General features: G+C 42.8%; 1 protein-coding gene across 5 annotated transcripts in view; it reads left to right on the forward strand.

Moving 5' to 3' along the window:
- NEK7 (NIMA related kinase 7) overlaps positions 1 to 24,382 on the forward strand; it is a 313,090-nt gene that overhangs the window by 185,086 nt on the left and 103,622 nt on the right. For all 5 annotated transcript variants that reach the window (XM_086954906.1, XM_086954898.1, XM_086954922.1 and 2 more), the window contains one exon: positions 7,543 to 7,637. In XM_086954906.1, coding sequence (XP_086811032.1) covers positions 7,543 to 7,637 — 95 coding nt within the window. The remainder of the gene's footprint in view (positions 1 to 7,542; positions 7,638 to 24,382) is intronic.

Below are 24,382 nucleotides of genomic sequence, written 5' to 3' on the forward strand. Positions count from 1 at the left end.
CCCTACATATCAGGATTTGGTAATTTACAGAATCGGTATTTAAGATTTCGGTATTTTACCGATTCCTTAAATTATCGATTAGGTAAAATACCGAATCCTTAAAAATGCCACCTACATCTGGAAAGCCCATTACCGGTCGGTAACGGACGAAATTCGGTCATTTCGGCCGTTACCGACCGGTATTTGGCTACCTACATCGGCCCCAAATGATTAAGCTGTTATTCAGCACATTAGGGTGGTGTCTTTTTGGGCAGTCTCATCCTGTCCAGATGCAGGATGGAGTGGTCCATGATGCCATCAGTCTGTGCTCAGGCGCTGTTGCAAAGATTTCCAGATCCAGTCAGGTTCCATGAGTGTTTCACAAAGGTCAGTGTGGTATTCCACTATGTCATTCCATTACACTATGTCATGTAGAACTTCTCTATGTCACTCAGTAGAGTGCTTGCCTTGGAATGTTTTCCTTCGAGTTGTACTGGTCGATGTATGCTGGATGAGGACACATCACTGGCTGTGGTTGTTAAGCTGTTCTTCCTCAATAAACCTACTTGAACCTACTCTTTGTGTAGTCCCAATTACTACACAATTATTGGCGACGTCGGGAGCTGTGTGGTGTGGAAGACAGCGTTCACTCGTTTACCTTATTTCCTCTTTTATGCAAAATCGGATCCTTCCTACCGACAGTGACTTCTCTGAAAAGTATGGAGTTTCATCAGATGTAAGGAGTTCCTGTCGACTAACAGTACCTATTTCCTTATCATCATCATCAAATTGTGCCACTTACAGCTCAATCGTAAGTTATTCAACTTTACCTGCTTTGCATTTGCATTTAAACTTTCGACCGCATTATCGAGCGGTACTGCCTTTTAAAACTCTGCATTTATTCTTTCGACCGCATTATCGAGCGGTACCGTTTTTCAAGGCATTAATCACAATTACACTCTTCATTCAGAGTACTTTTCCCTCGTTGTTTACTTTTAAAAAGCTCACCTCGAGCTCTGTGGAATCAATCCTCACGAGGCATTCCTCGAGTCCCGTTGCTCGTGAAGCATCTCTCGAGTCGCGTTGCCTGTGTTTACAAGAAGTGCATTCTGGTCATACGTCATCGCGCATGTCATCGCGCATCACAGACGTTTTTGGCGGCCATCTTAGTTCAGTCTGAAGTCTTATTTTCTAAATTCTCAAAACGTTTTCAAACTAAGATCGAATACAACTCTTAGCGATTTTAAGCGATTTAAAGACCGGAATACGCTAATTTTCAAAGAGTTCAATAGCGACTCAAAGAAAAAGGATTTTCAATTATTTAAAAAAAAAAAAAAAAAAACGTTATTTTTCAAGAAAAACGAAATTTAAAGACTACTTCAGCAAACTTAAAGACTACTTCAGCAAATCGTTTTCTACGGTGATTTGCACACCTATTACATTAATATTTCAATAAAATTAGTACTACTGTGATTTGTACTACCATCACATTGTTCATCATAGTTTTATGCTCTGGTTGTTTATTTTAATTCTCATTTACAAATGTCTAACATTGCAGCACCACCTCATTTTCTTCAAGTTGCAGGTGATCCCCCTATTGAATGGGATCTTTGGTTTCCTATGTTCATTGCTTACGTTGATGTATTAGAAAATGAGGATTGTTCTGCAAAAAGAAAACTTGCTCTTTTAAGACATTGTCTTGGTGGTGCAGGAATAAAAGAATTCGATAATTTACCACCTTTGGAAGATGCTGGTGATATGGATGTCTTTAGTAAGGCTTCTAAGCAAATGAAAATTCGTTTTGGCAGACGAATAAATACTGTGATGGAAAGATTCAAATTTTATTCTCGTGAACAGAAAACAGATGAGACAATTGAAGACTACGTTGCAGCTTTACGTTCACTTGCTGGCACTTGTTCCTTCGAAACTATATCATATGAGCAAGTTCTCAGGGACCAAATCATGATGAAAACAAAAAGCAAAAAAATTCAAGAAAGGCTTTGGTTGGGGACTGAGACTACTCTTGCTGCAGTTGTGAATATAGCTAAGGGTATAGAACATTCTGAAATGTTTGTATCTGAAATAAGAAGTAGAAATGTTAAAGGTAATGTTCCTGAGGTTGAAGTTGCCATTGTTAAAACTCATACCAGCAATTCCTCTTCGAACACTTTCAGTTCTAGACCTAACTTTAAGAAGGAATATGTAAAGAATTCTAGTGATAATAAGAGTTTTACTAAGAAAAGCACAATAATTTGTTACAGATGTGGTAGCACCAACCATGTTGGAAATTACAAAGGTTGTCCTGCCTGGGATAAAATCTGCATCAAATGTAAAAAAAAGGGACATTTTGGTAATGTGTGCAAATCTGGTCTTAGAATTAATTATATTTCTCCTGAAGAAGAGGAAGTCTTAAATAGTCTAAACTGTATACTTTCTGTTGATGAATGTATCCAAAATAATTTTCCTTCTTGTACACTTTACATTGATGACAAACCCATTGAAATTTTTGTTGATTCCTGTGCATGGTACACCATCATTGGTAAGGATATTTTTGAACAACTGTGGAGTAAGAGAGAACTCTTAAATCCAGACATATATCCCTGTGGGTACACAGGACGCAAAATAGCTCTAGAGGGTTTCTTTTGGGCTAAACTGTTTTTTAAGAACTGGGATATCAAAGCAAAGGTTTATGTTGCTACCAAGGGTGTTTCCATTCTTAGTTGGCCTCATCAACGTGCTTTAGGAATAAAGCTTGATCCTAATTCTGTTCCACCAGTCTATGTTGATGAGCCCCGATTTGAGAAACATGTTACCGACTCATTAATCAACTTAACTTTGAACACATTTAGCAACACCGATTTCACCAAGAATGTACTGAAGAACTTTCCTGAAATTTTTAATGACAAACTGGGAAAATATATTGGTTTCAAACATAAAATTGTTTTAAACGATAATGCTGTTCCTGTCAGGCATAGGGTAAGGAATGTCCCTTTAGCCTATAGACCCAAATTAAAAGAAATTCTTGATGATTTAGTAAACAGGAATATAATAGAACCAATTGAATCTTCTCCTTGGGTTTCGCCTATTGTGATTTCCCTTAAGAGTTCTGGCGAACTCCGTTTATGTGCGGATTTGCGCAGTCTCAATAAAGAGATATGGATTGATAAACATCCTTTGCCAAACATTCATGAGTTAATTTCCGCTTTGTCAGGCGCTACTGTATTTTCTTCAATTGATTTGGCTAGCGCATATCACCAAGTAGAATTAGACGAAGACTCAAGGAAATTGACTGCTTTTGTTACCCCAGAGGGGATGTTTCAGTATTTACGCATGCCTTTTGGGTTGGCAAGTGCAGCTTCCGTCTTCCAGCGTCTCATGAAAGAATTATTAGCAGACTGCAAAGGGGCAATAGCCTTTCAAGACGATATCTTGATTTTTGGGAAAGACCATACTGAACATGATGAGAATCTTTCAGGTGTCCTGGGTAGAGTCCGTTCTAAGGGTCTCACTCTGAAATATAACAAGTGCAAATTCAGACAAGACAAAGTTGAGTACCTTGGACATGAAATATCAAGTCACGGAATCAAACCTAAGATTAATCATGTTCAAAATATCGTGAATGCCCCTTCTCCCAGTTCAAAGGAACAGTTACTTTCCTTTTTAGGATTGACTGAATTCTACGGGAAATTTGTAAAAAATTATTCTGATATTGTACATCCCTTAAGAATTCTTCTAAAAAAAAATGCAAAATTTGTTTGGGGGAAAGAGCAAGAGAATTCTTTTGTGATATTGAAAAAGAAAATTGTTGAAGCCCCGTTTCTGAAACCTTATTCTGTGGGTAAAGAATGTATCGTTTATGTTGATGCGAGCAATGTGGGTCTAGGGGCCGTTCTTATGCAAAAAGACAAATCTGGCGAGTTTGTTGTTTCTTACGCTTCTCGAGCCCTACGTGACGCTGAGAAAAATTACTCTACTATAGAAAGAGAATTGCTTGCTTGTACTTGGGCATCTCAGCACTTCAGACAGTTTCTGTGGGGAACAAAGTTTTCCTTAAGAACTGACCACAAACCTCTGATCACCATGCTAGCTGCTGGTGGTGGGAGAGTTCTTACTGCTCGTTTAGCGAGACTAGCAGCCAAATTACAGGAATACCGCTGTGAAGTTGTTTATGTTCCAGGTCGTTTAAATGTTCACGCGGACTGTATGTCGCGTTTTCCAGCCAGTGTAGAAGTTGGTGAGAGTATAGACTGTGATGTTGCGTACTCATTTGCAGACATCAACATAATTTCTGATCAAGAGAACTCTTTAATTCTTTCAGAAAAGAATTGGTCAGAAGCTATGGAGAATGATGTTGTCTTGAATCTAGTTAAGCAGTATTTGATTAAAGGTTGGCCTGAAGAAAGGAAGCTCTCTGGTGAGTTGGGATCATTTTACAAAGTGAAGGATGATTTAATGCTATGTCAAGACATCATCCTTAGATCAGATAAAATCATACCTCCCTCTAGTCTGAGAGAAAAGATTTGCAATTTGGCTCATGAAGGGCACATGGGAATGTCCACCACCAAGAGAAGGATTAGGGAACACTATTGGTGGCCTGGCATTGATGCCATGGTAGATAATTGGGTCAGGAATTGTTCCCCTTGCTCTTTAAGTGATAAATCCGTGAAGAGTTTGGCTGTCGACATTACTCCCATTGAGTACGCCAATGGTCCTTGGCGTAGGTTAGCAATTGATATTATTGGACCTTTCAGTTATCAATCTGGTAAGGAAATGTATGGTTTAGTCTTAATTGACTACTTCTCCAAGTGGCCTGAATTAAAAATTGTTGAGAAAATTTCCTCAGAGCATGTGATTGATTTCCTTGATGAGATTTTTTCCAGAGAGGGTTTGCCAGAGGAACTTATCTCAGACAATGGGCCACAGTTCATCAGCAATGAGTTTGAGTGTTTTTTGAAAAAATGTGGGGTCATTCACAAAAGAACTTCTAATTATTTTCCACAAGCCAATGGCCAAGTTGAAAGATTCAACAAGGTTATCAAGGAATCTTGTCAATTGGCCGTTAAGAGTGGTTTGAAGTGGAAGAAAGCACTCCAGGCTACTTTATTAACTTATCGGTTGTCTCCCAATTCTGTCACTGGTCTATCCCCTTTTGAATTGTTGCGAGGCAGGAAACCAGGTTCTCGTCTCTTTCCCTGGTGGTTAAAAAGTGACACTCCCTACGAGGTAGATTTCAAGGCATTAAAGAGTAGAATTGGGAAATACCAAGAAAGTATGTCACAGCACTCCGCTAAAAAGAAGTATAACTCTTGTAGAGTAAAGGTGGGCGATCGAGTTCGTGTAAAAATGGGTGGCTTGTTTCACAAGAATGTCGCTAGATGGTCTGACCCCATCAAAGTAATTGAAATCTTTAGCAAAGCTGTCAGAGTTGAAGGAGGGAAAATATGGAATTTGAGAAGGATTTCCTTATGCAAACCCCTTGTTAACCCTCCTCAAAAGTCTACTCTTCCAGAGGAACTTGTTTCAGATGGTCCAGAAAAACTCGTTTCAGATAGTTCCTCTGGTATGCAGGAACTTCTTTCAGATCATGTCTCAAATGGTTTCTCTGGTACGCATGAAGTTTATGACAATTTGGAAAAGGAGATTGCAAGCAATTCTGATGTTGTGATCAATTCTGATTCTCGACCAATTCCTAATATTGCCATAGACAATCATTCTGATGTTGTGTGTGAAGATATCTTATTAAGACGTAGCGAGCGTGTTAAGTTTGCTCCTTCAAAGTTTAAAGATTTCATTAGAACTTAAAATTCTTTGTACACCTTTTGTGCTTTATCCTTTTATTTATTTATTTATTTATTTATTTATTTATTTTTTCTCTCTTTTCTTGTTGTTTTCTTTGTTTTTTTTAAAGGGGGGGAGGTGTGTGGTATTCCACTATGTCATTCCATTACACTATGTCATGTAGAACTTCTCTATGTCACTCAGTAGAGTGCTTGCCTTGGAATGTTTTCCTTCGAGTTGTACTGGTCGATGTATGCTGGATGAGGACACATCACTGGCTGTGGTTGTTAAGCTGTTCTTCCTCAATAAACCTACTTGAACCTACTCTTTGTGTAGTCCCAATTACTACAGTCAGAATCTGCGGTTAGATGGAGTTACCATCGGAAAGAACATTATCAAGAGTTACATAACGTATTCATCTATTTCAGGAGGTAACAGACAAGTCATAATCACATTCTATAGAAACTGTGACACACCCACATAGACATTATTAAAGAACTGTTGCTCCTACAGTGGCCTTCAAGAGAACCAATAGCATTCACTCCCAAAAGTACATTTATCTCCAGTTAGAAAACATATGCGTCATAGATCTCAACCGTGGCTCGATAATTGAAAGCACCAATAAGTCAAGGTAATGGCGTTATACAAAATGAGTAATCCAGCATTTGCTACAGTTACAGAATTGTAAACTGCATTTAAGATGCTCATCTGATGTCGCTTCCTGTTTGTGGAATTGAAGGCAATCTACGGCAGAAACATATTTAAAACTTTAAAATCAAATGCAAAGCGCTTTTATCTGTGAAACCAGACGAAACTAAAATAGTAATAAGGAACAACATGTTATATTGTATGTCCCTGTAATTAATTTGTGCTAGTGGGCACCTATACAGCCTATTTTTGGGGACCAGGACACTCTGCTACCCGGTCCAGGTCAGCTGCCTTTTTATTCAAATACAGGTACATATAAATAGAATAAAAGCCACACCATTCAGTGTATTGGCAACCCGTCTTATTTTTTCATAAGTCATAATGAAAAGGACTGCTGCTCTCCCACCAGGATGAGTCAATCCGAAGGGCAGACACCTGCCAGAGTCCTGCAGCTGCTGTCGGCACCTGACCTGGAAGTCAGGAAGACATGCCTGTTTCTGCGTACACCCGCTTCTCGCTGAGTAACTGGCTGCTCTTACTGGAGCTTTAAACCCTGCATGGGTGTCAGACTGTGTGAGACGTAGCAAGCCTGATAGGCTGCAGGTTTTCAAAGAAAAAATCTGATGACTGACGTCCACTGTACTTATTTACTTATGATAAATCACGCACTGATATGTCCTCATTAAGTATGTTTTTATATTACAATGCAACCTCATTTTGCCTTCTTTACAAATATTGAAACACACAAAGGGAAATAAGTTATTTAGGTTATACAACGTGTGTGCCAAGTGCCCGGGAGCTGCATGAATAAAGTTGTTATTATTCATCAAATATCTTGCTAGACCCAACCTTCTTTTGTTTCTTCACTGTTACTCCGCAGGCCCTTGAAATTGTTTTTTCCTCTAAAGAAATGCAAACTGTTATCTATTGCTTTTTATTTCAACCGTTATATTCCACGCTTAGTAGGACCAGTTCACTTTATAATTTCATTTTTCCTTTATTTAGTTGATTTATTTTCTTTGTACAACCAGTTATTTAATTTAGTTTAACTTCATAATCATCTGTGCAGAATTTATTAGTAAACCTCAATATTTTTTTCCTCAGAAATTGTACAATAAAACCTTTATTTCTTTATAGTGGGTACTCCTTATTACATGTCACCAGAAAGGATACATGAAAACGGATACAACTTTAAATCTGACATTTGGTCTCTTGGATGTCTTCTGTATGAGGTAATTCTATCAAATTAAGAGACGTTAAGTTCACTATGTATTGATGTAAGTTACTACTAGACATGTTAGTACCAATTACATCCTAAATCTATTGTTCATTGCTCCAGTTAACATGTATTTAATTATAATCCCTCTTTTACACTTCCCTTACTTGGGTTAGTGTATTATTTGTTAAAATTGGCGTTACAAACAGAATTGGTAACCCTTGTTTGAAGGCATTGTTAGAAAGTAGACGAAAAAAAGACAATTGCACTCTGACAAGTTCTCAATCCTTACTTCCCAACATGCCCGGCTCCAGGAATTTTTATTTGGGTGGGCCAATGGTGCATTCGGGTGGGCCACTGAGTTAATCGCGGCCGGCATGACTCACGGGGGGAGGCAGAGGGGACAGGGGGGGTCACGCGGGGGGGTTAATTTAATAATATATATATTTTTTAAATGTAGCTTACCGGTTCCCATGTCTTCTCGGCTCCTGCCCAGGATGCAAGCAGCCAGGCTCCCTCCCCAATGCTGCATAATTTCAGTGGCCCTGGTTATATCCATACACCCCAGCAGGAAGCAGTTAATGGGTGTGCTATCTGAAAAAAGAACCTACAGGCGTACACATTTTTAGTTTCGCTGGTTTTGATTGAAAGGGCTTTATGTTTTTAACAAGGAAGGAGTACATGATCAAACATTTGGTCTCTCAAAAAAACCATAACAGTTTCTGTGGTGGGCCTCCTTTGACTGAGATAACTTAAAAGTTGCACTGTGGTGGCACTAGGGCCCAGGAAACTCGCCGCCAATGGCTTCTGCTGACAAAGTCTATACATTAAATGCCACATCTCAAAGAGACAGGTAAGGCGGGGTTGGTTTCTGGTTCAATTCTGAGTTTGAGAGGGAGGTTGGTAGAGCAGTGAGGATGCCTTGCCTGGCCAGCATGAATTGAAGTCGGGCCAGCCATCCACTGCGAGGAGGGAGAGAGCAAAACCCTGTTTATTGCTTCCATCACTTCCTGTTCCAAGAGGAGTGAAAACTCTGGCCCAAGGTAGCAGCATCTCCCGAGTGAGGTCTCACTGTCATACCCTAAGACAGAGGTGTTCAAGCTTTTTTGCACGGAGCCCCCAAAGCAAAATGTTTTGAAGTCGGGAACCCCTGCAAAACTTTATTCCAAGGATCGGGAAACAGGAGAGGCAGGGCTGAGCACAAAGGCAGAGCTTTTGAGATCCTATAATGGATACTTTTTTGTAGCTCATAATCCACAGTAAATGTTAAACATATGATAGGGAAAATCATCAAACAATAACAGAAATTGACAAAAAAACTGTTCTCTCCATAATTTGGTTCTTGCGAGCCCCTCGCACTCCTGGGCCTCAATGGAATTGCACTTTCTGCACTAATGATAGCTGAGGCCCTAAGTAGCCCTCTACCTCCTCTGCCTCTTTCACAATTTACCAACCATGGCTATCACTTCAATCTGGAAACAGGTTATCCATTCCTTTTTTGGTTTTATGTAGGGAGGACCCGACCCAAGGGCATTGGAAAACTTTAAATAAGCACCATTTACATTACAAAAACACAAGTTCATATTAATTTATTATATATATTTTTTTATTGTAGGCACTGGACTATTAAGTGATTTGAGTTGAGCTGACAGGAGGACCTGAACTAAGTTCCAACGTAGGAAGCTCTTGCCATTAGGACACAACTCCTCCCTTTTAGAAATAATGAGCTCCAACGTGCTGCCCCCACCTTTTTGCAGTAAAGGGGCTCTCATCTCTCTGTGAAACGCCCTTCGCAAAGCTTGACTGGTCACCTTTCTTTTGCTTTTTGCTATATTTGGGTATTATACAAGCATTAATGAGGTGAAACCAATGCCCAGATAGTTTTTACCAAATGTAAAAATGACAATGTAACAAAGCAAATGTTTGACAATATGTTCTGTATAACCCCACATAATTTTCCTTTTCATGCCACATAATTTAGTCAACCCTGCCACATGATTTGGTCCTTCCCTGCTGCCTAATTCCAGTGACCCTGGCTTTAATAGGCCTCATGACGCTGAACCGTATTAAACTGGTTAAGCAACACACATAAAAGCAGCCGAGGAGCTAATATATGCTTTATCTGATGTCAGCAGAGTGCTTTTTACCACAGGCATGGAAAGTGTAGCTCTATAAATACACTAGTTACTATTTCCCACTGTGAAAACCCGGTTTCAAATCGGCGACTCTCTGGTCACACAGAAATCTGCAGTGATTGCTTTAGATAACGGAGGTTTATAATGTAGAAGAGTATATTTCCCCAAAATTCGTTTCATTTACTTTGTTTTTTCATTTACTGTGTGTGCGCGTTTTTTATATATGATGAAAATGAAAAAATTACATAGTTATTAGCATATTGTGCTTACCCTTGAGCCCCGTCTCCCTACTCACTGACAGTGCCCCAGGAAACACTCAGGATTACAGGTGCAAACTTTTTATTCTGTTTAACTTCTGCATATAAAAGAAGACAGCCTGTGAACTCACCAGATAAACGTCGACACTTCCAGGCTATCTACATTTACAATTCCTTCCTTGCAGGCGCAGTTGTGCCCCCCTGGGAATGCAGTCATGGACTCCCAGGGAGGCGCGCACCACCGTTTGAATACCTGTGCCCTAAGGCCAGGGCGGAAGCTCCCACTGCATGATGTGAATGCTGGGTTTGGCCCATTGTCATTCTATATGCGACAATGGGCCGCGATAATCTGTGCTGGGCTGCGCAGAGGATGCTGCAGCCTCTTAAATTCCGATCAGGAGAGCCAGCCCGAACACCAATTGGGGAAAAAAACGGCTCACATCAAGCCTCGGTCCAAGGCTCATGTTTGGGTGGGCCTGGCCCACCCGGCCCGCCCTCTAGAACCGGGCCTGCTTCCCAACTGTTTATATTTGCCTGCAGCCCAGGCATGAGCGGTTGCAAGGTTCTTAAAAAGTTGTTATCACCTGATCTCTTTTGTAAGAGCGGTGCAAACATCCCATCGTCACATCAGCATGGTCTCCTTGCAGAGTTAAGCTGATGTTTTTCCACTGTTGTTTAGATGCAGGGGAGGTTGTTCCCAGATGCTCTGTCTTTTGAGTTTAGGCTATGTACTTGCTTGCAAATCTTTCCGGAATGGCTGCTGTTTCAGTTTGAAACAAAATTACAAATGTGCTTCGTCTTTCACACACGCTGTTGAGACTGGTCTCGGCGAAAACATAGATAATCGGTTTCCTTACACTTTCTCATCTGCAGAATTCTTGCATCCCGTATTTGAAATTTTTGTTATCCAGTAAGTTTCAGTGTTTTGTGTACTTAAATTTGCTGATGGTGAGGATAGGGCTTCTGTTGCAGGTACAATCGGTATGATAGCAAACAAACTACTTAATGGCAAGAACCCCCCTTGAATCAGGCATTGCCTCTCGGTCCCACTGTAAGCTTTGCCACTCTAACTCAGGCTCTCCAACCCTCAGTTTAGGAGGTAGCAGCAGGCCCTCATAAATACTGTTTATGGGAAAGTACCCAGTTGCAAAAGGTGGGATAATAGACCGCTTAGTTACACCTGCAATGATAATTGTAAAACTACAGGGAAACACTCCTGCCTTTTTCACAATACTGAGTAGGATCAACACACTCTGTAGTTCCTCTTGCTCCCCATGCCAAATCAACTTACTAATGTGATAGACACAGACTAAATTCCATCCATAAGAGATTAATTTTCACCCTATCCAGAGTTCTTGTACCTTTTATATCAATATTACTTGGACATGTTGTGGCTGTGTCTGCTAGGATAAAACTCTAAGCTTTCTGGCTCCCACAAATATTACCATGAAGTTATCTAAGATGCTACTATGCCAGACCCATCTTTAGATGTTATTCCTTTTATGCACCAGAAAAGCACAAAGGCAACAGAGCTAGTAAGAGAAAGTACCTCTGAAGCCTAATCCCCACTTTCTAAACAAGGTTAATTTTCAATCCCTAAAATTATTAGTATTCAGCAGCTGCATACACTGTTAGCTGATTCTTGATTGATCCTGGAGTTCTACCATCACATTACTTTTATGTGCTTTCACGCCCTCAAGGTATCCATTGGTCTTAGATACCTATCTTTGCTGCAAGTGCTTGAATACTTTCACTCATCCTTTCTTCTTTTCTGCATCGGAGAGCAAACGTTCCTGCAGGAAGTTAAGTGGGAAATCACACTTTTGTAATTGGGATTGCATGTATATAGTGATTACTACCATCACGAGATGTTGAGTCACTTTATGCTGTTCAGCACCCTGCTTTGGAACTCATGGTTAGTCCTGTGCTGTGGGTATCGTTTGTTATTGAGGTTAGGCTTTTGTGCTCAAGGTAAAACCGTTCTGTGTATTCACTCCAGTTTCTTTGTGGTATATTAAATTATTAGGAGTTCGTTATGATCATTAGCTCATGGAGCATTTGCGTTCATGCAGGTGGTTGGTGAGCGTAATAGCTCGATGTGAGTAGATTAGGTATTAGGTTGCAGGGGTATGACTTTTAAAGAATGAGAGATTGTGAAGTTTGAAAAAAGTTGTAGGCAGTTTTTAGAAATATATCAATAGAGATTACATGAGATATGCATGTGACTTAGAGAAGGTTGTTGTCAGAAAGAAGAGGCATGGAGAGAATGGAAAGGAAGGACCATTTGAGCGAGAAAAGAAGAAGAAGAAGCAGCAGCAATCAGAAGTTCTAAGAAACGGTCAGTTTTATACCAATGTACGAACGTGTGTGGTAAATAATGAAAACATTGAAAATGTGATTCTGCACACTCTTAAACTGCACTTTTTTAAAGAAGCTTGGCTCTACTTTTCGGAGAAGACAACCACAACCTGCTTTACCAAGCTCAAATATGGTAGGAAGGATGGCTCGATCATATCCGTCCAGCGAGCATCTTTGAATACAATATTGTCGGTACAGATAATCTGGGGTTTTCCCTAGTCAGTAAATAGCCAGATTTCCTCAGCTAATTGCTCGTTCTCCACTATTGCCTTCTCGGGTTCCAAAGTTATCGCCGCGATGTCATCTGCTTACAAAAGCACCTTGGTGTTGTATCCATTCCTTCAAACGAGCTTTATACCCCAAATGTGGGTAATTGGAACTATATAAAAAGATCTATATAAAGGGCAAATAAAATTGGAGAGCACGGACACCCCTGTCTTGTCTCTCTAATTATATCAATTCTCCCTGACTCTTGAACCATAATTTGAAGTCTGGTGTAGGGTGCAGTATAAATTGTCCTAATGGCCTTTTTAAAGTGTTTGCCAAACCCCTTATGTTCAATAAAGCGCCATAAATAGACCCACAATACTCTATTGAATGCTTTCTCCACCTCAAGGAGGTTCATATGAATCCGGTCACCTGTTGTTTCTGTAGTATCAAATTGATAGCTTGTCTGACATGGTCTGTTGTTCCTCCCCCAAATATAAATCCATGTTGCCATGGTGTGACCAACCTAGCTATGATTCTCCCCAAGCGAACCACCAGAATCTTGGAATATAGCTTGGCGTCAGAACTTATCGATGAGAAAGGCTGATACGAGGCTGGATTATCTAGGGTATTTCCCTTTTTTAGAAAAATAACCATATCCGTACCCTGCCACTCCATCCCTACACTGACACTGGCAATCCCTGTGGATGGCCCCTTAGGGGGGAGCTTCTTGGCGCAGACAGCATCTCCTTGCTTGTGCCCTGGCTTGTTACAGTGATAGTACTTACCCACCTTTGAGGGGTCAAAGAACCTACTAGGCTTTCCCTGATCCCTCCCCCCCCCCCTTTGAATTTGGGTTGGCTTGGGACCCCCCCCCCCTCCTTGTGCAGGTTTTTGTGGGTCTTTAAAGGACTCCTTCTGGTTTTGACCTTCCTTTCCCTGGACTTTCCCCTGGGGAGGGACCGGTCCTCATTTCTTCTGGTCACCCCCCTGGTGCTGAATGGAAACCCGGGTTCTCACCTACTCATCAGCTGCTTCCCCCAGCTCTCTCTGGGGTCGGTCAGCTTAGATTCCACTAGATAGTGGCGTAACTTCTCTTCTGCACAATGAGTTAAAATATGTTCTTTCTAAAACAAATTATACAATCATTCATAAGTGTCAACTTTGTTACCAACAATCCAGCCTTCCAGTGCCTTTACTAAAATGTCCACAAAGACTACCCAAGACTTTGAACTCCATTTCTGGGTGCCTCTAAACATCACCCTGTACTGCTCTGGAGTCAGACCAAATCTCTTGACTAAGCATGCCTTTATCTGCTGATATGATTCTGCATCCTCTCCCTTCAGGGTCAGGAGCCTATCCCTCCTAGCTACTACACCGCAATACCTAGAGAGAATCCTACTTATTTTAAGGGCCTTCTCAAAATCTGCTAGCCACCTGTCCATGTCATCCCCCTCTGTATACTTGGGCACTATACCCTTGGAAAGTTGAGGCTCAAATGCACCACCCCTGGACATTTCAAAATCTTCATTTTCACTGTCACCATTTCTTCTCAACTCCTCCCTCTCTTATCTCCTCTTGGCCAATTCCAATTTCTCCTGCTCTAAAGCTATCAAAGCTAATTGAGCCTGAAGGGATGGTAGTGGTTCCTGAGTAAGGGACCATTCCCCACTCCCACCATCTGGAATCACCTGGCTAACACTAGTAATGATGGAAGATGTTGCATCCTCACCCTCCTCTTGCGTGAGGTTGGGGGGAATGTTCTCCACCCCCACCCCTGGCTTCTCCTCCGCTACCCAGGCCTGTAGCGACTCAAGCAACCCTGCCTTCCTCATCTTCTTGGCACCAGGCAGCCCCCTAAGCCTACACTGTTCCAGAAGCTCAGCAAGCTTGAACTGGGACAGTTTAGCCAGGTCCAGCTCCATGGTCCCCTAGTTTTTGGTCACTAAAAACTAGGCACAACAGACGTAGAACAATTTGGAAAAATCAAAAAAATGGATTAAAAACAGTTTAGTCCAAATTCCAAAAATCAAACTTAAAAGTTTTGTTCTAAGGCAATTTAGAGGATTTTTGTAATCTTAATTCACTTTACTGAAAGGTGTACTTTTTAAACACAAGACCTCATCCACACCGCTGAACACCAAATGTTGCAAAGTGGATTATTGGTAGGGGCAAATGTTGGTCTGCCACTGGCAATAAGGCCACTAACACATGGTAGGACTCAGCAAAGATCTTAGAAAATTATTCCTATGCTCAACTCTTGGTAGCTTGGCTGCGAGCAGACCGGCTTAACTTCAAAGACCGGTATATAAAGCATTTAAAACCATCAATTTAGTAAATAATTAAGACACAACACATAATAAAAATCCAATACCAATTTATAAGCATAGGAAATATTTGTATCTTTAAAATGACACTAAAACGACAAAAATCCAATGTAGGGAACCGACAATATCAAAAATTTTATAAAATGTAACACTTAGAAAGATATAGCACCATATTGTGATACCTGCTCACCGGGCCAAAGTCAACGTTTCAGGCTGGGCACGATGGAGCCCTGAGCGGCTACAGCTCGCGGCAGGTCCCGGTCTCAGTTTCTACCTTCACACTTGGAAACTTTTCTGGAGCTTTTCTTCCCGAGGGCCCTCAAAGCTACAGCCTGTCCGGATCCGATGATGGTTCGCCGGCTTACCTTCCGACAAGCTCCCGGTCAACTTCCCTGGAGCGGACGTAGAAAATTTTCCCTTAACGCTTCAGCGGGGCAACCCAGGAATCCAGGCCGACACGCGATGGAAGGCAGGCAGCTTGGCTCTCGCTGTTGCTCCTGATCACCTTTTCTAAGAGCGCACTTGGAAACTTTTCTGGAGCTTTTTCTTGCGAGGTCTCCTGATGTTCCTCATGTAGCCAGATCCAGTGAGGGTTCGCCAGCTTCAGTTTTCTTCTAGTCCCGGTCTATCTCTGGAAGTTGCAGCAATGGAGCTTTTAGTGGGACGAACCTGGTTGGCTTGGCCGGCTCGCATTTGAAGGCTTTTTTAAAGACAAGGTGGCAGCCCTAATACTCCAACTGCATCTGGGCAAAGAAGACTGGCAAAAGAAAAGTTAATGCAGTGGAATAGATAAAACAATCTTTCACTATAGACTCAATGGAAACTTGAATTTGTCCACTGAAGAGAAATCCTTCTCAAGGCAACCAACTAATTAACTTAAGAACCACACCAAGTTGTAGATTTGATGTCAATCATTATATATCCAATTTTATATTTCTTTTTATTTTTTTCAACATATAAACAATATCTATATATTTACAATAACATATACAAATATATATACAGATATTCACATAAATCGACAATCGTATATCAAAAACAACTCAGAATCCTTGGGGCCTGTATACTAATAGTGCTGCGAGGATAAATAAAAAAACAAAACCATATACAGTTCGCAGTTCCCGTTAAAGATAACCCTCCTGTCAACACCTTTCTGGCATATACTTTTGCGCCCTATTTTACTATACACAGGTGTTGTTCAATAATTTTACAGAATGAGTTCAAATTGATGAGGGCTTCTTTTTATGTATGGTCTGGCTGACCAGGTTGAGTCGGTCCATCTATGAAGCTTTTTTTCAAAGTTGCTCCAAAGTTCTCCAAACTTCATGAACTTCTTCCTGAAGTTCCTCACGTGGTTCCGAAGTGTCTCAAACTCACTCCAAGGGTCTGGAAGCTCCAAGACGGTCCTTGAAAGTTGAGGACTTCAGTTCCCACAATCCACTGGCGCAAAACCCCTACAAATCCACTGGTGGTTCTCCAAGGTGCAGATTTAGTTGGTGATGTTCCAGATGAGCTCTTTTCACCTGTGGCTTTCAGGGAGTCCACTCTTTAGTTTTTTTTCAGAAAGATAAACCACAGGGCTGTAGTTTCAGATGGTGCAGTCTTCAGAGGTCAGGCCTTAGAAATCTTTGCACAGCAAAACTTCTCAACAGGGCACTTTTTGCTTCAGTAAGTTTCTAGCAGCAGATCTGCAGGACTCTGCCCCTCTCAGATACTTATTCCAAGTTCTCTCGGTCAAGAAGGAGGTAACTTCTGACCAATAAGAGCAGGGTAACTCCTCCAATATATGACCACATCCTATAGAGTGTGGCAGTATTTTGTCCCAGATTGCATTAAATCTTCCAAATCCATAATGACTAATTTTCCAGCAAGGAGGTAAGAGCTGGCTAAACACACCCCTAGGATGGCTAATTTACTTAGACTCTCCCCCCTGCATCCACTCATACCTTCCTTAATCCTACCATCTGCCTAAGGTGGGGAGTTCAGAGTTGTAAATTACACTGTTCTCTGCTCTCCTCTTTGAAGAACATAGTTTACGACTCCTCCCCACTGGCCTGTCATTCCTATGGAACAGCACACTGCCCTGCCAGCAAAGCTGATTAACCCCAGGGGCTCTTTATCACCTCTTCAACGCAGCCTGGCTAATCCACTTAACTCCGACCAATCAAGGCAGACCACTGGAAGGCTGAATTTGGACTTACAAACAAGAATGTATTAAACTTCTTATATGCACTCTTTAGGAGGCATTCAACAATATTATATTGTTGGATTTATTAATACTATTCTGGAAAGCCTTTCCCTCTCATATCAAGAGTTATTAATCAATAACTTCCTACCATGTTAACCTGTGTAACAGGAGATTTGCAATGGGGAAAATCGAATTTGACCATTTTTCCAGCACCACGACTTACAAAAACATATTTTATAAGTACTAGTCTTATATCTATAGGAACCCCACCCCATGTGCAACTAGGGGAGATTTAGAGGTTCCAAATCTGCACAAATATTGCAGATTCTCCCTCCACAGTGCTCCTAGCATCAAAGTCGAATTTGAGCAGTACTGTACCAACCACAATGTGGGGAGTAAAATGTGAAATTTCACTTAACCCATGGCATATAAAACTCATTTTATAAGGGTATACCTTATACATATATGACCCCCCCCCCCCACCCCAGGGACACCTCAGGTAGACCTTGGGGGTTCCTAATATGTCAAAACATTGTAGGTTATCCATTTGTAAGGGCTCCAAACCCCAACGTCGAGTTTAGGCACAATTTACTTTTTAAAAGCAGTCCGGGCACCCAAATCTGATTGGTTGAATGAGCTTTTTGTCCGATAGGCCATTTAAGGACTGCAGAATCAGAAGGATCTTACTGGACAGCTGCTACATTGAAGAAGTTGTTAGAAATGTAACACTGGCATTAACAATACATGAGGACTAGGCCGCCTCATCCTGAAAGTAAATCTGAAAGGGCATATAAGGGGGAAGGGTGAACACTTGCTAATCTCAGCCCATTTGTGGAGTGGGGCGCTAATAATTGCATTTTCAAACCAGAAATGCCAGTTTTACTGCGGGAATTACAGAATCTTCAGTGCCCCCAACATGACCCTTTCCCTTCCCGGTTCCACTGTTCAAAACTGAAGTCCGCGATCCTGGCACAAGCTTCGCAGGAATGGCACCATGATTCCGAGGCAGGCATCCTGTACCTGCATAAGCTTGCTTTTGGATTTGTGGTTCTAGTTGAGGAACTGTACAACCTTTGAAGCTGGCCCGAGGCAGCCGTTGCGCATGATCCCCACTGCCAAAGACCAGGTCAGTCCCCGCAGGCAAGTCCAAGCCAGGTACTGGTAGTAGGCACCTGCAGTGGGTGAGGTGCACGGTCTGACCTGTGACCAATCCCACTGTTCATGGCTGTGTGCAATGCAGTGATCAGCACTTGAAAGTGAAGAACTACTTGAATGGCAAACAATACTTGGTCAAAGGGCAATCGGTCCTCTTCAGGGGTCTTTGAAGATTAAAGGATCCTTTGCAAGTCAATTAAGGGAGTCACAGGAAACTCATGTTGCAAAATGGGATTTTGTCTTGAATTCGAGAATTCTACAAAATGTTTCTCAAAAAAGGGTTTTATTTTATTTTGAATGCATTTGTAAACTATAGGTGCCTCTACAAAAGAGCCTTTGAGTTCATGATGTGTTTTTTGAAGACTTAGGGTGGAGGGAGGGGGAATTGGAGACATTCATTTTGATTAAGAATTTCCTATTACCTTGTACTGACCAGGGACGTCATGCCATGGTCCCAGATTTATGGAGAAATCACTTTGTTGAAATGTTTATGGGATTTTTCTATTGCTACTACAGTGGCAACCTTTTTATTATCTAGCAGACCTGGGATCAGTGCATAACAGAACTCTACGGCGTGATTAAGAATGCTAAGCAGAATATTCTCACTGGAGAGGATGGAAGGGCAGGGAGTAATCTGTAATTGAAGAAAATTATTGTGGAAGGCAAATAACTTGTTCTTCTAGTGGTTACAATGCTGCTGTGCATTCCTTATCTTGTAATGATGAATTTGGAGAAACTGCAATTTGACATGAAGGCTAATTTGAGCTATTTGTCATAGATCATTTTCAAGATCTATTAGATAGAGGAGGAAGAGGTTCCCGTTCCTCAGGGTTCGACGACTCCAGCTCACCAGCCCGAGGAACAAGAGGAGTCGACTCCGGTGCAGCCTCCTCGAGAGCAGCCGGTTGGTTCGTATCCTCCTTTTCCGGGTCCAGGACAAGACCCTTCGCAGTTCTTAAATGCCATTTATGGTGTTGATGAGAGAGCCATGTACCCCTCTGGAGCACCGGCTGGTCTCATGGGTCCGTTGGCATACAATTTGGGAGTTCCCCAAGCTTATGCTCCGGCCGAAGTCATCGACGCCGTTTCCTGCGCTACCGGCTCTGGACCGACCTCGAGATCTTCGGCATGGTCCTCCAACTCTGAGCTCTAAAAGACCTGCAGGTGCTTTTCCCCAGTTACCTGGTGATAAGGATTCAAAAAAGCTGGACCAATCTGCTAAGAAAGTTTTTTCATCAGCAAGTATGGCCCTCAAATCTACGAATGCCACTTGCCTCCTGGGTCGTTATATCCATACCTTAATGGATACTGTAAGCAATTGACCCCTAAACTTCCTGAAGAGGACAGACATTTTTTTAATGAGGTGCTTGCTGACACTCAGGCTGCTGCTCAGCAGGTCCTACAGAGCGGAATGGACACAGCGGATTCAGTGGCTAGGGTTATGGGATCTTCGATTGCAACCAGAAGAGCTGCCTGGATGAAGACGAGTTCTCTACAGATGTTCAGGCTGCTTTAATGGATTTGCCCTTTGATGGCTCAGGCCTTTTTGGTAAAAAGGCGGATGCTGCATTGGAGAGGTTCAAAGACAGCAGGGCAACAGCCAGGTCTTTGGGGTTGCAGACTAGAGGATCTGTGAGCAAACGGTATAGGGGCTTTGGAAGATCTTCTTTTCGTCCCTACAAGCAGTCACAACAGCAGCAGCAACTGCAAAATCTGTTGTATAAATCCTACAGGGGCAGGCAAAGAGCTCGTCCTCGGGGACGTCAGGCATCCTCTTCCTCTTCCTCTTCCTCTACCCTTCCCCTCCTACAACAGCAAAGCAGCCCTAAATCCGCCATTCCGGATCATGCGGGTCCTGTGGGGGGCCGGCTTACTCATTTTCTACGGGATTGGGAATCTGTGACATCGGACCTTTGGGTTCTCAATCTCGTAGAGAATGGGTTTGCTCTTCCCTTTCGGGAATTTCCCCCAAATTACCCTCCTTGCCAAGGGTTTTGCACGGAGGACCACCTGCTGCTCCTGCAGGAGGAAGTCCTGGCACTGTTAAGAAAAGGTGCGATAGAGGTGGTTCCGGAGCAGGAAAGGGGTCAGGGATGCTACTCCCGGTATTTTCTGATCCCCAAGAAGGATGGCAGACTTCGTCCAATCCTGGATCTCAGGATCTTGAACCTTTACCTGAAGCAGGAGAAGTTCAAGATGCTCACCCTTGCACAGGTTCTTCAAGCGCTGCTGGAAAAGACTGGATGGTGTTGATCGACTTACAGGATGCTTATTTCCACATCCCCATTCTGAAGTCGCACAGGAAGTATCTCCGTTTCACGGTGGGTTCGCAGCAATACCAGTTTGCAGTCCTTCCGTTTGGTCTTACTACTGCCCCTCGAGTCTTCACCAAGGTGATGGATGTGGTGTCAGCTCATCTCAGAAAGTCAGGGATACCGGTATTCCCTTATTTGGACGATTGACTGATCAAAGCGGAATCTCCAGAGAAGGTGCTCCATCATCTGCAGGTTACAACTCCGTTCTTGTACAGGTTGGGTTTTTCAATAAATGTACCCAAATGTCACCTGGTGCCCTCCCAGCGCAATCTGTTCATAGGTGCGGTACTGGATACAACTGTATGTCGGGCATTTCCTCCTCCACAACGAATTCACGACATACAGGAAATGATAACTTTATTTCACAATGGAGCGGTCGTTCCAGTCCTGAAGGTGCTTTGTCTGCTCGGTATGATGGCTTCTTGCATTCTGTTGGTCAACCATGCACGCTGGCATATGAGGGCCGCTCCAGTGGTGCCTCTGCAGGCAGTGGTATCAGCACAACGGAGATCTCAGGGAGTCAGTCAGGATCTCCAGAGATGCTGCTGCGGATCTGTCTTGGTGGAGCGTGGAAGTCAATCTGTCTCAAGGAAAGCCCTTTCAACTGCCTCCATTGGTGGCCACAGTGATAACGGATGCATCCACTCTAGGGTGGGGTGCTCATCTGGGGGATCTGGAGGTCAAGGGTCTTTGGTCTCCAGAGGAAAGGTTGCTTCACACCAACCTTCCAGAGTTACGGACGATTCGTTTGGCTCTCAAGGCCTTCCTTCCTTCCCTTCGCGGTCAGTCGGTGAAAGTCCTGACGACAACACGACCGCGATGTGATATGTCAACAAGCAGGGAGGAGTGGGGTCTCATTGCCTCTGCAGAGAGGCTCTGCGTCTCTGGTCCTGGGTTCAGGACCATCAGATTTGTCTGATGGCAAATCATCTGGCCGGAGTTCTGAACGTACGTGCAGACAGTCTCAGTCTGCAGTTCTCAGCCGACCACGAGTGGAGGCTTCATCCAGAGGTAGTGCGTCACATCTTTCGGACGTGGGGGACTCCTCAGGTGGACCTGTTCGCCACTCACGAGAACTCTCACTGCCTGTCATTCTGTAGTCTCCAGTATCTGATGCAGGGAGCTTTGGGGGATGCGTTTCAGTTGAGTTGGGACTCACAACTCCTTTACGCATTTCCTCCCATACCCTTGATTCCTCAGGTTCTGAGAAAGGTTCGACAAGACCGGGCCCAAGTCATATTGATCGCCCCGGATTGGCCAAGAAGGGTGTGGTACACAGATCTTCTCCACCTCTCCTCGTGCCCGCCGCTCCGTCTCCCTCTCAGGGCAGATCTCCTCTCTCAGATGGAGAGGCAGGTTCTACACCCCCATCTCCAGACCTTACACCTTCATGCCTGGAGATTGAACGGGGCAACCTGAATTCCTTTTCTCTCCCACATGATGTGGTGGATGTCATTTTATCGGCCAGGCGTGACTCCCCCAAATCTATTTATTCTTATAGATGGACTAAGTTTGTTTCTTGGTGTGGAGAGAAGTCCATTGACCTTTTAAAAGCTAAATTGTCTGATATTCTTCAATTTGCACTCTCTTTGGCGCAGCAGGGTTTTGCTGTGGCTACAGTCAAGGGTTATCTTTCGGCTTTGTCGGCTTTTCTCTGTCTGCCTGATCAGCCATCCTTGTTTAAATCTCCTGTGGTCTTGGGATTTTTAAAGGGTCTCATGAATAAATTTCCTCCTACTCCCTTTATTGTGCCTCAATAGGACTTGAACCTTGTGCTTACTTTTTTAATGGGTTCACCTTTTGAACCTTTGACAGGTGTCCCTTGAGACATGTTGTCTTTTAAAACGGTCTTCCTAATTGCGATTACCTCGGCAAGGAGGGTAAGTGAGCTTCAAGCTCTTAGTTCGAAGCCCCCATTCTAGACCATTCATGCTGAACGAATGGTACTCCGGACCAGGGCTACTTTTCTGCCTAAGGTGGTAACTCCTTTTCATCTGGGGCAGTCCATTACCCTTCCTACCTTCTATCCTCCCCCTCACCCTTCCAAGGAGGAGGAGAGACTTCATCGCCTGGACCCTAAGAGGGCGGTGAGCTTTTACCTGGACACAACTAGAGAGTTCAGAGTGGATGACCAGCTCTTCGTTGGTTTTGTTGGTGCCAGGAGAGGCAAGGCGGTGCACAAGCGCACACTGTCGAGATGGATTGTCTTGTGTATCAAGATTTGCTACTCTCTGGCGGGTAAGGAACCTCCTGAAGGTTTAAGAGCTCATTCCACTAGAGCAAGGTCTGCTACATCTGCTTTGTCTAGGGGTGTACCTGTAGAGGACATTTGTAGAGCAGCGACTTGGGCTTCCCTCCGAACTTTCGCGAAGCATTACTGCTTGGATTCCGAAGTGAGGAGGGATGGCCACTTTGCGCGTTCTGTCCTCCAGGATTTTCTGATATAGGAGAGTGAACACTCCTCTCCGGGAGTGGGGACTGCTGTGGGACTCTATTCACAAGATGAGGAATCCACTGGCAGATGTATCCATCAGAAGAACAAGTTACTTACCTTAGGTAACGCTTTTTCTGGTGTATACAGTATCTGCTTGTGGATTCCTCACTGACTCACCCGCCTCCCCGTTGTCCACTCTTCTATACCTGATTTACTGTAATGTTAATATTTTATTTTCAAAGGAAATGTGTTATTATAATTGCTTTCCTGCATTGGCTGCACACTGTGTGTGTTATTTTAATTATTTGGTACTATGTACTTGGTGTGTATCTACTGTTGTTGATCTGTCCGTGTGCCTCGAAGGCACGGAAAAAAGGACGGAGCTGATGTCATCACGCCGACGTCGGCCTATTATGGAGTCTGTGACGTCAGCGGAGCCGTGCGCGATGCCGTGCCTCTATGACGTCGTCCACATCGGCGCGAAGCTACAAAAGAATTTCCGAATGTTGCTGACGCAGGGGATATTTATAAGGTGAGGAATCTACAGGCAGATACTGTATCCACCAGAAAAAAACGTTACCGCAGGTAAGTAACTTGTTCTTCTGAAGCACAAACTAAACAAAATGCTGAGCTTATTTTATGGCTCCCTTTTCATACCTATATAGAATAGCTATTATTTTCATTGTCTGACCATCCTGATTATTAAATAAGCTATGTTAATAATTGTTTTTTCCTTGTCTTCTTTGCTGACAGTCTCAGAGATGCCAGTGGGTTCAGATAATAGTATCTGTCTACCATGGCTGTGATAGGTTTATATACAAACACTTTAACATAGGGTCCTAGGGAAATATTTAAAGACCAGGTAGTGTTTTATCCCCAATCTTCAACCGAAAAAAACACAAGAAACCTACCGTTCTACGAACCATGAGACTTCGTATAACAGAGACAATAAAACGTCCAGGTCATGAAGAAAAGAAACATGCATTAAGTAGAAAAGAATCCCATCAGCCCACATACGTGGCTACTCATCGTCATCTGGGATTAATTGCTGGTTGCACCAGTCGTGCCGTCAACCAAAAGGTGATCTCAAAACCGTGCTTGTTTTGTACCCCAGTGATCGGTACAGCCACGTGCCAGTTTTGATATGTGATGCGGAAGGTTTGCAGTGCAATAAAGTGAAAATAATAATAATGAAGTGCAAGTGTTAAAAATTTGCTACTAGGATATTACCAGAAACTTTATTAAACACTATCCCAGTGTCAACTCTAAAAACAGAGCGCTAACAGTTTGAAAGAATAACTGTAATATGCGATGAAATGGCAGGTCTACATGTTTCAGCCACTTGGATATTTCTATCCAGGCTATAGTCGGGACCAAAAACAACG

The sequence above is a fragment of the Lissotriton vulgaris genome, chromosome 1_1, assembly GCF_964263255.1.
Source record: "Lissotriton vulgaris chromosome 1_1, aLisVul1.2, whole genome shotgun sequence".
In the NCBI taxonomy this organism is placed as follows: Eukaryota; Metazoa; Chordata; class Amphibia; order Caudata; family Salamandridae; genus Lissotriton; species Lissotriton vulgaris.